This window comes from Aquila chrysaetos, chromosome 5 (genome assembly GCF_900496995.4).
Source record: "Aquila chrysaetos chrysaetos chromosome 5, bAquChr1.4, whole genome shotgun sequence".
Classification (NCBI taxonomy): Eukaryota; Metazoa; Chordata; class Aves; order Accipitriformes; family Accipitridae; genus Aquila; species Aquila chrysaetos.
The window spans coordinates 52,510,189-52,524,784 of NC_044008.1; the positions used below are offsets into that span (position 1 = coordinate 52,510,189).

The 14,596-nt window shown below is 45.1% G+C and overlaps 1 protein-coding gene across 2 annotated transcripts in view; it reads left to right on the forward strand.

Annotated features, from left to right (window-relative positions):
- MTHFS (methenyltetrahydrofolate synthetase) overlaps positions 1–6,828 on the forward strand; it is an 88,359-nt gene extending 81,531 nt beyond the window's left edge. The window contains exon 4 of one of the 2 annotated variants that reach the window (XM_030014825.2): positions 6,743–6,828. In XM_030014825.2, coding sequence (XP_029870685.1) covers positions 6,743–6,813 — 71 coding nt within the window. In that variant the 3' untranslated portion in view covers positions 6,814–6,828. Of the gene's footprint in view, positions 1–150; positions 213–6,742 lie in introns of those variants that run through there. The other variant, XM_030014826.2, reaches the window with a different exon arrangement.
- The last annotated feature ends 7,768 nt before the right edge of the window (positions 6,829–14,596 follow it).

Below are 14,596 nucleotides of genomic sequence, written 5' to 3' on the forward strand. Positions count from 1 at the left end.
GGTTGTTATGGGTTAATTAATGATTCAGCAGCGGTGATATATAAGGGAGAGTTATGCATGTCTAAGGTGATTCATGCCGCCTCACTGGATTTAAGTCTAATGGGAAACTTATTTCACTGTATTTATGGGTAATGTCCATCCATATCCTAGATATCTCTCCAGGGAGGCTTCTCTCCACGGCCATCCAACTCCTATGAAGAAATACGGACTCCTCTGTACCCATCTTGGCTGTAAATCTGCAATTAAGAGAACGGTCCATTTACTTCTCTGCGATGCCGAGATGCTACTAACTCGTGGCTCCATCAGGCTGGTTCCTCCAGCCAACAAGCCTTTTCCCCACCTGCCCTGCTCCAGCCCTCCCAGCCTGCCACCCCCACCCAGAGCAAGAAAACCACTTTCATCGGGGAGCTGCATCTCCGCAGGTTGACTTTGCAGCTCTTTTACTTTTCTCCCACTTCTCAGAGCCATTGAACACATCGATGGGATAGATCTGAGCCTGGCTTCTGGCCATATGAACTGCTCCCCGCTCCCAGCACAGCCAGTGCTGCCCTCCTCCCCCCATCCCCTGAGGTTTGATTCACTCGTACCCTCAAGGCAGAGCCATTTTTGCATTAGACCTTCAGGGCTAGCTTTTCTTTACGTGACGTTATGTGATTAATTTCCTGCTGAGGTGGCAGGAATAGAACGGTGACACGACAATCTGTTTAAATTCCCTTTTCTATCTTCTTTCCCCCCCCTTTCTTTTATTGTTTCTTGGCTTATGCTAAGCCTCAAGGAACTGCTGTCTGGTAACCCTGCACCATCTGCTGCGCTGCTAGCAGAGAGGAGCTATGGCCGGAGCCGTTCTTTCTTCCTTTTTTTTCCCTTTCCCCTCTGCCAGGATTTTGCATGCTCACGGCTCCCTTTGAGCATATTCTCCCTCCTCCAATTCAGGGTCCACAAAGGTCTGGGCTGCTAAATTATCACGTAGAAATATTAGCATCAAACTATTCAGAGCCCAGCATTATCCTGGTATATACAGAAATATAGGAGAGCATGCATGTAGCACTCTGTATACCTAACTCCTCCTGCAGCTGTGTACAAGAGTGCGTAAACAACCTGAGCATGTGAGTTTGGAGGCAGAGAGAGGCAGAAGGAAGGGAAAGGAGAAACACAAATTCTGCCAAACTCCCTTGCACAGTTCCTGGAGCAACGCTGAACTGAAGCCCCGATTACCAGCGTGGCTGGATCCAGAATCAATAGAGAACTTGCTTGCACTGAGAAAGCAGTTAAGTGCCACCAATTCAGAAGACTTCCTTGTCTGAAATGAAGCCTGCAGGAACAGAATTTCAGAGAAAACTCAATTGTCTGTGTAAGCTGAACGCTTCTACAAAGGGTTTTCATTGCATTAAGAAACACCTTCAAAACCCATTTTTCCCATTAGGCAAGTACTGGTGGCTGCAGTAACAGTCTGGAGGTATCAGTGATGCTTTTGAAATATGCTGGAGACTTTGTGCATATGAATGTGTCTGTGTCTCCCATAGCACAATAGGTTCCTGACCTATTTGGATGCTAGGCATGAATATATAAATACTAAATAACTGTTAAACTGCTACATCAATTCAATATCTTGACAAAAACCTTTGACTGAGGCTTTTTCAAACCAGCAAGATTTAGATTGTTTTCCCTTTGGGACAGTTTTATCTAAGTGTATTGCCACGTTTACCCCATTAGAGCTTTTTGCTGAGTCGAGTTAGAATACATGTTGAACAAAAGAAAGCTCAAAGATTTCTTAAGGCAACAAAGAGAAATCTTAGTCCAATCATGTCCCTGTTACTGCTCAGCCTGAGCTGCAGGAGGCAGCTGGGGCTGAGTGCAGCATCCCAGCATCACCCCACAGGTTGGTGACCACCAGCCACAAAGCACGAGCAGGGAGCAGGAGTGTAATTTGGCAGCCGAAGGCTCACAGTTTTAGAAACAAGCTACGTCTGCCCTCCCTCCATGTCTACAGGGGACCACAATGGTGCAGATAGCTGGGAAAAGAGAAGGAAAAACAGCAAAAGAGGTCCATCAAATACACGTGTGGAGAGAAGGTGACGGTACCCCACATCAGTGTGACTGCATGGGGTTTGGACCGTCAAGGTGGGTTTTGCTGGAATGAAAAGCAGTGAACTTGGGGATGTGGATCACGGCATGCCAGAGTATTTAAGCACTGTTTGTTGCTACTGACTGTCTGTCTCAGCTGGTCCCTTGGCTCATTTCCTAACCTTAGACTTCATGTCTGACCCCCATACCCAGAATCACCCATAGTTTGAAAACCCTATAGCTCACTGAAAGTAAAAACTGGTGCTTCCCTCCTCCTTTTAATCCTGCTTTAGTATAGAAAGTGGCTCCCCATGGTCTACATGGCTGTGACAGGTAGTACGATTTATTGGAGTGGTGGAGAATGGGGGGAGGAGAGAGGAGGAATGGTGCGGGAGGGTTTGCTTGCCCATGCCACTGGCTATCACAGCATGCATCCCTGCATCACATGAGACAGTCCCCTGGCTGTAAAACCTCCCCTCGCCCTTCTCCATCTGCTCTGGACCAAGGTCTGGGCCCATTCTCCAGCACAGATTTGCGACTGGACCTGGAGGGCACGGTGGAGACACGGTGCCTCTTGGGCATAGGGCTTTTGTCTTTCATCCTAATGTTTTGAAGACATACTGTTATTTAATCCTCTTGGGCCAGTGTCTGGCAAATTGATTTCTGCATGCAGTCTTTCCTTGGGAATTACTTCGGGATACCATTTACTGCAAAAAGTTCTTTCAATGGCAGCAGCAAGAGCCATGCTTTTCGATAGCAACGTTGAATCCAACACCAGGGCAAGGCATGTTGATGAATTTCCCAAGACTGTGTGAACGACTAAGTAAAACTATGTTGTTATCAGCTCCCGTACCAGATTTTTCTGAATTAGTTAAAGACTTAGGGTATCTCTTAAAAGATTCTTGTGAACTGAATTTTATGGAATATATAATTTTTCACAGATGTCTCCTATGGTCCGATCCAAGACATGCACCAGATCTCGGATCAAGCTGAGATAATCCAAACCATAATAAGAGACAATTTTTATCCCAGAGACACTAAATAAGTTGCCCAGGGTGGCAGAAGCAGGATCTCCCTTGTACAGCAATTCAAAGAGATTAAATGACTTGTCCGAGGTCACATAGGAAGCCAAAGCCTAGATTTCAACCCAGTTCTCCAGCAAATGCCTTAGCCCTTAAGTCTACCCTTTCCTCCTCAGCACAGAGTGAGAAAAATTATTACAGAAATCTCAAGTTCAAACTACTTGCTGCTTGGACAGGAGCCCACGTCCTGGCTGCTTTATCAGTTTATGTGGAAAGACTCCAAGACATTACTTATATTGACTCAATATTAAATGGCAATAACCACCACGACAGATTTACTGTCTGGCGATGTCTTCCTGTCTGCTATAGTAACAGTAATGATAAATTTTTTCCTCATTAAAAGAATTGGGCACTTAGTCTCTCTAGCAATATTTTGAATTTTCCTGTTCCTGGGAAGATCAAATCCCTATCAACAATGTTTTATCAGGGAAAGATCACACCTGATGGTACCGTACAGTGCAAGGCAGGTTTTGCCTGGGAGTGATGCTGTGTTTGAAGGCACCATTTGACTTTCATGCTGTCAGTGCCACGTGGCAGCAACCCACGGGCAGATCAGGGATGCTCTGGGAAGATGCAGTCAGCAAACATCTGCTGCTTTCTGAGGAAGGTTCGGCTCCGGTGCTGAAAGAAATGCCTGACAGTCATGGTTAGAGGCAACGAGTGGCTCTGGCATCGCTGTTGCTGGCTGAAAACCGGCAGGATGCGTAACAAGAAAAAAATCTTAATTACGGACCTCCGATAAAGTAATACATTCTCTCTCTCTGTTGCCTTGGGGGAGGGTCCAAAATTGAGAAAATTTTAGGAACCTGGGTTTAGGCATCCCTTCATTGTAGCAAGACAGGACTTTAAAGCTGTTACCTGTCAGAAACCTGCCATAGCGCTCAGTCTCAGGGTGGAACGAGCACCTCCCCGTCCCAGCCTTCAGAGGCAGGGTTTCGAGCACCCAGCTGCTACCTGGAGCTGTCATTAAGCAGGCAGATGGGCCTTATTTCCACAGAAATCCTGTACCTACTGAAGCTGGCCTGTTTGATACTGATTTCAGCAGGACCAGGCTTTCAAGCTATGTTTGCTCATCAATTTATCTCACCTTTGCTTGCCTAAGTATGGTGTAGGTGACTGAAGTGATGTGACCATTTTAGTTGCTCTTTGGTTTTCGAGCTGCAATTTGCTCTTGTCTACTGTTACCAAACCACACGAACACTCATCCAGCCTGCTGCAAACATCAAAAATAGCCCAAATAGCCCTGGTGCTCCCTTTTGCATTACTGAAAATAGCAGGAGGCAACAAAGAAATAGAATTAAGGAAGGCCATGCATGCAGCACTTGCTCCTTGTTTGTGCTGGCTCCATGCATGCAGACGCCGGTGCGAGGGACCTCTTCATGGCTGAGCCATATGCTGGAGGGAAGCAGTGGCAAATGTGAGATGAATGATTTTTCTGACACCTCCTGCACTCAGACGGGCTCTGTGAATCTCACCTTGCTCATCACTGCTGTTGCTCTCTCATTAGGAGCAATTACCAGACTGTTAATACCCCAGGGGAGCATGGTGGCCTCTGCTCTGCATCGCCAGGCTGTCCCCTAGCTGAGCTTCTCTTCTCTCACTCACCTCCCTTTAAATCTAGATATATATATATTTTTTTTTTAACACACATCAAAGGGGTAAAGGGAGAGAAATGTCAACAATTAATCTCAAGATTGGTGCTGAAGATCTGTTTTTCCATGCTAAATGTCAGAATCTGTGTCCACCCCTTCAAGAGATGAAATAAAGCTAATGAGCTTGCCGTGCAGGAGACGTGGTTCTGCACTCGACCCTGGAGGGACAGAGGAGCAGGCACTAGAGGAGATATTATAACTAAACACTTATTTGCTGAGTATCTCTATTCCCTGCCCACTCTTTGATGATAGGGTGTCTCATTATTCTGTGCTGAGCAAGCACAGAACCGGTTCAGGATGGTGCTTAAGTGCATGTTTAATTTTAAGCTTGTGCCTCTGTTTTTGCAGTAGTTCAAACATGCAGAAACACCGTCCTGAATACTGACATGCTGCAGAGCGGGGTAGGAGAAAGGCAGAAGCAGCTACGGTATATGACTCAGAATCTCATTAAAGAGTATCTCTGTCCAGGCTTTTCCTTCTTTGTTGACTTTGATTACCCCGTTTGGTATCCAAATGCCACCCATCAAAACTAACATGTATTGCAGGCGACGAACACCTGCGGGCTTTCATGGAGAGAGGCTTTCCAAGTAAGCAGATGGGACGCATGGGCTCAGGCAGCGATCCCAACCCAGGCACACAGAACACACTCCTGGTGACACCCTCCAGCCTTGGTCATGACCACGGGGTATTTTTTTCCTGCATGGGATCACAAGGCATCTTTTCCACCTGTTGCACACACCTGGCTATATGCACAAAGCACTCGCGTTTCCCGCTCAGACAGCAAGTCCCTATAAAGCCCTATATGTATAAATGCTACGCAAAAGAGTAACTCCAGGTGAGGGACATACTCTGCTGCACACTGCGCATCAGGCTGTGAGAATAACCCCAAGCAAAAGCCCAACGTGCTACTCCATGGTGGCAGCGGCAGGATGGGTACCATCACAGGCCTATGCATGGGAAATCGGAGTCAATATTTGTACAGTATTTTGAAGAGGTAAGGTAGGACTGTCTGAATTATTCATTCCAATTATATTCTTTGCAAATGTTTCCCTTTTCCTCTCATCTTAATTCATTTGTGAATGAGTTTGAATTTCATTTGATGCATTTCTTATAATTGACCAGATGCTGTTTGGGCACACAGTTTCCAAACAGCCCTTGCCGTCTCACAGGCAGTGCTGTCTGACTCTTCCACCCCACACAGATCCCCCCTCCCTCTGTTCTTGATTATTATTCCAGCTATGTGGCTGGCCATATGTATTCTTTCTGCTTCCTAATTACTCTGAGATTTTTCCAGAGGAAAACTGAACAAGCATACTCCTGTTTGATGGGGATTTTTTTGGTAGGAGATCTGAGAATTATTCTGAATAGGAAAAAAAAAATGCATTCACCCAAGGAGCTGTGAGTAATGAACGGCAAGGGGCCAAAAAATAGACTGGGCTGCTTTATTGGTAAGAGCAATCCATCTCTCCTCTCCTCTCACATCTCCTCTCCTTGTCCTCTACTCTTGATTTTCACATGTTCAGCCTTGTAAAAGTGACATCATCACCAAGCTCTGGAAAGTGGAAGATCCTGGGGTTTCCACGTAATTTTGGATTTGCACTGAAGTTTGTCAGTGGTGTTGGTGAGAAATGTGCGGCACCAACCACAAAGCAAGGTCAGGGAAGGCGAGTCATCACTTGCATAAGCTGTAGCGTCCTTGTTGCAAAGTTTAACCTTCTTAATAAGCACCGGCAGTTTGATTTAACTAATGCTAAGTGATGCCGGCTGGATTTCACCTGGGGTCCCTGCTGTAGGTATTCTGCAGCTTTGATGGGAATATTCCTATTAATCTACAATGAGGACAGGTTTTTGCTTGATGTTAATGATGCCAGTGTTGCAAGCACTTGCTTGGATCTGGAGAACTTTTAACTGCTGACTGCGTCTATTCTTACTTTTCTCTTCCAGCAGTAGGAAATAATGATCCATCAACTCCAGTGGAGCACTGCCGATTTACACCTGCTGAGCATCCAGCCTAAGGTGTTTCATTGATTCCCTCATTGAAGAAAAATGAAGTGGATCATTCTGGTCTAGATTATGAAAATATATTCTTTCTGATGGAGCATCTGGGCAGCACATTTAGAAGAGTTTCTCCTCTCCTGCACAGTACCAAGTAGTGGTGTTATTTTGTATCATGTGATGATTTTTAAAAATGTATTCAGCTTTCACCTTCTATTATATTGGATCATTAGCCAGCATCCTGTTATGCAATGTGATCAGCAAAGCTTGGTGCAGTATCTCACAATGTGATATCATTTCTCAAACAGAGCATGCAGTGGGGAAGAAATTAATTTCTCAAAGCTGCGGCATCATTACTGACACGGTAAAATGAGATGGCTTCCCTAGTTGTTTTAAAGGTTTTAAATGCTCAGGCTGAACACTGATCTGAGAACACTAGGGAGTTATTTAATATATCCATTTCCAGGACAAGAGGGCTATTTTCTTTTAGGACATGATTACATTGGTGAATGATACCTTCCTGTGCTCTCCCAGGTTTCCCTTTTCTTTGGAGCTGTCAGAACAAACTCCGATTTGTGGGCATAGCCTAGATATAAGGGGGAATGAAGGCACAGGGAAGAACAGATGTCCATCCACAGGCTCTCTGATATCCTCCCGGAAAGCAATAATTTAATGAATGCCCCCAAGGCAGCTCCGCTATCCCTGCGCAGGGTGCAAGCTGGGGACCTGACTGGCCATAGATTCATCAGACAAGTCAGTGTACTGCACGTATGCAATACAGTCGCAGAGCATCCCTCGCCACAGCACAGATGAGAGATGTGGGTGCAGCCCCCCAGCCTGCCCATTCTGCAGGGCACAGCACTGTGCAGACTGAGATGGTTCAATAGGTCTTTGTCCCAGGGGACAATGAAAACGGTTGTGTGATTTTCTCCTGAACAGATGACACACTGACCTTCCCTGGATAAGCCACTGGAAACAGAAGAAAAATGCTATATGTTCTTGTTCAAACACCTGGACCCCTTTTGTACATGCAAAGTTTAGAAGCAGGAATCACTCATGCAGAGGCATTCATGCAAATAAAGTGCTGTGCACCACTTGGAAAAATTACCTCTAGAAATATGGTTCAAATGATGCAAATCCAAGGGATGCGATATGGTGTTGAGAACTCATTGAAACCTTCGCTTCAAGAAATTTCCTTAAAAATTGTTGTCTGTGCTGGAAACAGCCACACAGTCTGAGCCTGAAAGCAAAATTAGTTTGTTTCTTCCTTAGGAATGGAATAGCCAAAGTTCATTTCAGATACTTCCTTGCACTTTTTCACCCCTAAATTGTTATCCACATATAAATAAAGTAGATAAGATGTTTGTCCTTGCCCACCAAGCCCAAAAGGTGTGAGAGGACATCAACTTTTCTGCTTAAGCTGTGACATGCTGTGCATGTCAGCAGCTGGTGGAATTGCCTCTCTGAGGCAAAGAGGACACCTCCCCATCTGCTTTGCATTTATTAGCCTTGACTTAAAAAAACAAACACACATTTTGCAGCAGTGCTGCTGGAAAACTTACTTTTTGCCAGGATGCATGTCAAGCAGCCTACAGGAATCCAGTTAAGTGCCCCAATGTCATAATAGCCTAAAAACCTGAGCACAAAACGAATGCACTGAACCAGCCCAGTGGAGATGTTCCTCCACCCTTACATACAAAAGCAGAGACAAGCAGCTCCCATTGAGGTAATCGCAGCAAAATGCCTAATTCTTCTTCATCCAGCCAGGATCACAACAATCTCCTCTTTCTGCTCTGGGGACCACAGAGTCATAGGATTTCTGAGGATCGCTCATGGGCAGAAGAAAGTGACACCTAAGGCTCCCCACGTCACTTCTGGGCTAAGCCTGGGTGACCTGGTGTTGTGGTTTAACCCCAGCCAGCAACTAAGCACCACGCAGCCACTCACTCACTTGCCCCCACCCAGTGGGATGGGGGAGAGAATCGGGGAAAAAAAAAGGTAAAACTCGTGAGTTGAGATAAGAACAATTTAATAGAACAGAAAGGAAGAAAATAATAATGTTAATGATAGCAATGATAAAATGACAATAATAATAATAGGATTGGAATGTACAAGTGATGCACAATGCAATTGCTCACCACTTGTAAACTGATGCTCAGTTAGTTCCTGAGCAGCGATCCACCCAGGCCACCCAGTTCCTATACTAGATGTGACGTCCCATGGTATGGAATACCCCTTTGGCCAGTTTGGGTCAGCTGTCCTGGCTGTGTCCAATCCCGACTTCTTGTGCCCCTCCAGCCTTCTTGCTGCCTGGGCATGAGAAGCTGAAAAATCCTTGACTTAGTCTAAACACTGCTTAGCAACAACTGCAAACATCAGTGTGTTATCAACATTCTTGTCATACTGAACCCAAAACATAGCACTATACCAGCTACTAGAAAGAAAATTAACTCTATCCCAGCCAAAACCAGGACACCCAGTCCTGGTGAGTTCATTTTCTCAGATAGCCTGGGCTCCAGATCACACAGCAGCCAGCAAAGTTGCCCAGCAGGTAGCAAAGCCCCACTGCTGACCACGGCTCCAGCACTAACATCCTCCAGTGGCCTGAAGCAGCTGCTCCACAACCACCCCACCCTCGAACTCTGTTAGTTTTGCAATGTCCTTGAAACTTTCTCCAAGGGGCTCTGGAAACTATTTTCTCCCCTTATTTGTTCTCTTCTCCTTTAGGAATATAGCATTTGTGAGCGTGCACTTGCATCGGGCAGCCCTGCACGCTCTGAACACCAGCTTCTGCAAAGAATTCTGCCTTTCTAATGCACATCTTAGGAATGCAAATTTTTGCAAATGAGAAATGTTCTCAAACATTATGGATACAGTTTATGGTTTTGTGGAGATCAGAGAATCTGGCAATGTTACACAGTGATGACATTATTCCAACTCTGAAAATTCAAAAAATCATTGAAATGCTGTCAGTCATGGATCTAGTTTTTCTTTGTGGACTGCTGCTCCTACCAGCTGCCTGTGGCTACCAGTTGGTGAGAGGAAGGGCAGAGATTAAAGGCACATTCCAAATGTTTGTCTTTCCCACACATTTTTCAGAGGGAAGCAGCATGTTTCAAAGGGAAGCAGGAGATTTCTGTTTCCCCAATCCAGCTAGACCTTCAACTGCTTTAGGAAGAACTTGCAATGAAAGCAGCAAAGCATGAATTGCAGATATACCAAACTTTTTGCCTTTCTTCCTCTCTCTCTCTCTGCTAATATTGGGCAAATTTTACAAATGGTACAGTTATCAGGTGTCTAAGCAATATGACATCGCTACTTTATTCACCTTGTTGCCCAAAGCTATGCTTGATGGGACACATAACTCAGTGCTAAAAGGAGAGCGATACTGCCCGAGTCTTTAACTCATTTTTCTAAAAAATTGAACTCATTTCTATTATCCTGTATAAAACCCCTGGCAGCAGAAAGTGGCAGGGAAGGCAGGTATTCATCCTGCAGCTTTACAAAAGAAACCAGGATGGGAAGGTTAAATGATGTGCCCAAGGCTACACAGCACAGGAGTGTCAAAGTGTAGGTGGAAACTAGCAGCCAGTGGTCCCCTCCCTTCACTTAACCAATATGTTGTTGCCCAGTTGGAAGAGGCATTTCTTCCCCAAGCCAGGAAGGCTGGCATTTCATTGCGTGCAGCTTCTGTCAAGAATACTAATTTAAGTTTCAGTTACTCAGTTTACAAAGAGAAACACTAAAGGGAATGTTTGCAAGCAATTTCCTGAAGCAAGCATGTAAAGCAACAAAGATTTTATACTGGCATATTTCATGTCTGCATGAAGGACCTGGGGAGTGGCCTAATGAGGGATAGCAATTCATTTCCATTCCTTTTACTTATTTTTGCCTGTTTTCCCATAAATCTGTTCTTTGTTTGACGTAAAAAAATATAAAAACTTAGGATGGCAGCCTTAGATATGAAAGATTGATGAGCTGATGGGGAAGTGGCTGAACAGGCACTGCTTCATTACCAGGGAGTAACTCACTGAGGAACTTGCCTCTCTTCTGCTTCTAATTCAGAAGGGTTTGCAGTTTGTTAAGGATTTTGGAGTACAATGTTGTTTCTTGTTTGCACATGCATCGAACCTATGAATACCCTGTACGTAGTTCAGTCTGGTTTTGCAGTAGTCAGGTGGGCTTTTGGTGGGAACAGGGATGCTGGCTTAGAGGCAAGATGCACAGGTAGGATACATCATTGTCATCACATTAGAAAGGAGGCTTTTCATATTCACCCTGCTGGTAAATCTCCAGTGGCTCAATTGACCCAGAAGCGTCAACACTTCCTCTGCAGGTATCGCAATGGACGTGATGAGTATTTAATGGTCAGAGATAGGAAAGATGAAACCTGGCTTGGAAGCCCACAGGAGGATTCAGAGAATTTCTGCATCCCTGAGTAGCCCTTGGTCATCTCTGTCGTCCCACTGAAGGAAAAGGGATGACTCTGTCACTAAAACCAGCTTGACTGACAGAAAATCTGCAGAATCCATTTTAGAGCCAGGTAGAGATTAGTAGATGAAATCCTACCAATATCATCAGCAAAAATGCCATTGATTTCAGGGGTGTTAGGCTTCTTTTCTTGTCCAGGGCCTGAACGAAAGTCCAACCAAATCCATTGAAAATCTGTCATTGTTTTTGATGCTGTGTTGCACTTTGTTTATATGCAGACTTCACAAATGAAATGCTTGTCAAGTCCCTGAAATTCGTGACAAAATTCCTATGACTTGAAGTGGTGTGGACTTTTGCATCAGCCATACCCAATGCTACCCTTTTTTGCTCTAATGACTTGCTTCACTTCCTCGGGAGCTTGTGAACAATGTTGCTTTAGGAAAGAAATAGTGAAAGAAAGTTTGCCAAGAGCCTTATTTCTGTATTCGACATTCACAGATGGTCAAAGAAATAACCTCTGCCAGAAGGATGCACTAGAACAGCTTTAAAAACCAGAGCCTGTGTATCCAATCTTCTGAGTTCATGAGCTTATTAAGTTTTTAAAACCAATTCTGTAATTCCCTTTAATTCCAATAACCTTTGCATGGGTTGTTGACACTTCTATTGAAACTGCCAGATGCTGTTAACTGGAATTGCCCGTCAGTTTTACATGTGCAGGTGCTGCTGTTGTGAGTAGTTTTGTGCAATTAATTCAGCTGTCACAGAGACTTTGGAAGGCTGTTGTAGATCAGATTGTATCGGTCTATTTTAGGGCTGATCAAGAATTGTCCCCAGCCAAAGGTAATCCCTAGATGGACCACATAGGCATTAAATCCCAGCCCACTTCCAAGGGGGCACAGGGAATGCGCCCTTTCTTCCCCAGTCACTGTGGCCAGAATGACCAGTTTGAGGGAAAGAAAGTAGCTGCTCCAAGGACTGGAATAAATCATTTCCTTTCCTAGTCAGAGGCTGTGACAATACTGCCCCAGGGCAGTAAAGCTCTGCCTTACTTGCAGGGTTACTTGAAGTTTACAACACATCATTAAGCACTTTCGTCTGGATTCATCTCACCCAGCACGAAACCTCTGCAGAATCCCACTCTAAGAAAGGCAACCAGGTGTGCAAAGAAGCCACTGGATACACCTTCCTGGGGAGCCAGACTAAAAAAAAAGCCAGCATCTACCCCGTGCCAAGTACCCAAAACCTTTCGGTAGTAAATCTTCAGAGCTGGTTTGACTGTCCTGAAGTTTCTGCCTCTTTGTGCCACTCTGCTTTGGAAACAGATTGCCAGCCCAAACCCTCCCGGTCTGACTGCCTGCATCCAGTTAATGTGCTGCTCCATGGTAGTTTTAAATGGAGATTATTGACCAAATGCTTTTTCACCCTGATAAATACCCAGATTGATACATGAGGGAAACCAATATCGATAAGCACTAAAGATCAGCACAACGCTTCCCATCACAGGATAAATGCTAGGTTATTATTATCATCACTATCTCTTGAGTTAAGCCTTGCTCCACATTTTAGAACCCTAGAAAATTAGGTGGGAAGATAAAAATATGTCATGGAAAAGAGAGACCGTGGGTCGTAAGTAAACACCTAGCCGAAATGGGCAAGGTGGCTCCCGAGATAGGTCGCTGACCTTGAATTACTCTTTGCTACTCAGTGTGGCAGGGACTCATCCTCCCCCCGGACAGATGCATGGTGCCTTAGAAACATCTTTGGTTCATTGCAGCTCCCTGCAGTCCCTCAGGGGTCAGGTCTCCACCGAGACCCCTGCGTGCAATGGCACCAGCAGTCACCAGAGCTGAAAGCAGACCACCCGCCACCTTAAGCTCCTTGCCTCAGGCAACTTTATTAATCTCCTGTCATTAATTGCAATGGAATTTCTTCTGCTTTAATATACTGTTACCCAATACCATCAGCACTCCAGATCTGAACTGTTTCCAGAGCCAAGAAAAGACAGGGGTCTTATGGTTGTCATGAGAGAGCACTTCTAAAGCAGATTAGTATGTTATCCTTTCCACAGCCCATATCATACTGCTGCTCCATCTTTTCAACAAGGGTCACCTGGCACTCAGCTCTCAGGGCACTGCTATTTTTCCTCTGCAATGCAACATGAATGAGAAATTCAACAGTCTGGGGAAACAAGTCATCTGGTGTGGGGCAGACAAGAAGGGGCCCCTGTAAGATTATGGACTCCTTACGTATTTGAGGAATTAGGGAGCATCCTTGCTTTGTCTTAGCAAGTCACGCTTAGGCCTGGGCTCCAAGTTTGGTCTCCGCACCAGCCCACCCTGTGACCTTGGATTAAACACTTACCTGTACCTCCACTTCTTCCATTTGATGATGACGGTGGGTATGACACAGATCTCCCTCGTTAAGTCCCTCATAAACATCAAGTATTTTTATATTCTTTTCTGAAACCAACCTCCTCTTGGATTTTGATCCGGCTGTGAATCTGACTTCACTGGTCCCAGACCAGTTGCCACCAGGTGAGGACCCAGCTCTCCCGCTGCCTCTGGCAGGCAGCTTCCCCCAGTGCCACCCTCCGGGGTGATGCTGAGCAGAACCGACAGGCAGATGGGTGGTAGTGGTTCCCCTGTGCTGCAGTCAGGAGTGTTTTGTGTATCTCTCTCCTCCTCTTAATAATTACAGAATATTATGAAACAAAGTAAGATTTCTCACCTAATGTCTGTACTTCATAAAAGCGTGTTTAGACAGGCAGTTGATAGAAGAGAGGCAAATCCTCCTACCCTGCAACTTGAGATTTAACAGCATAACTTAAACAACGACACTGATTCCTCAGTGAAGCATTGGAAAGCTGTGAGCAATGGAGCTCTGACATAACATTTAGTCAGGCACAGCACGAGTTAGGCAGCAAACCACCAGAATCAGCATATTTTCTTTTGTTTCCCTTACAAACTCTCATGTCAACAGTCTCAGCAGTTGTTCTTTGGAGGGCATTTATACTGTCGCACATCGCATTACACCGCTATTTATTCTTTCCTGGCTTTGTGAGAGGAAAGCAGAACGGCAGACAAAGGCATGTGGAATTAACACATCCAAGAGAGCAATTCAGGGAGCGAATATTAAAGCAGGAGAGCTATGCGACACATCATCGCCCTGAAGCTGTAGGTTTTTTTCATTGAAGTAACAGTGCTGCTGCCTGCGTGGAATTCATCCACTGGCAATAACGTGATGCTGGTGGCGCGTTAATCCTATGAATGCTTAAGCAAAACCAGTGGTCTCCCTGGCTCTCTATGCTGTGAAATTAAGAACAGATTCAAGACTGGCTTTACGAACACTGATCGCTGGCTATGTTGGCACAGA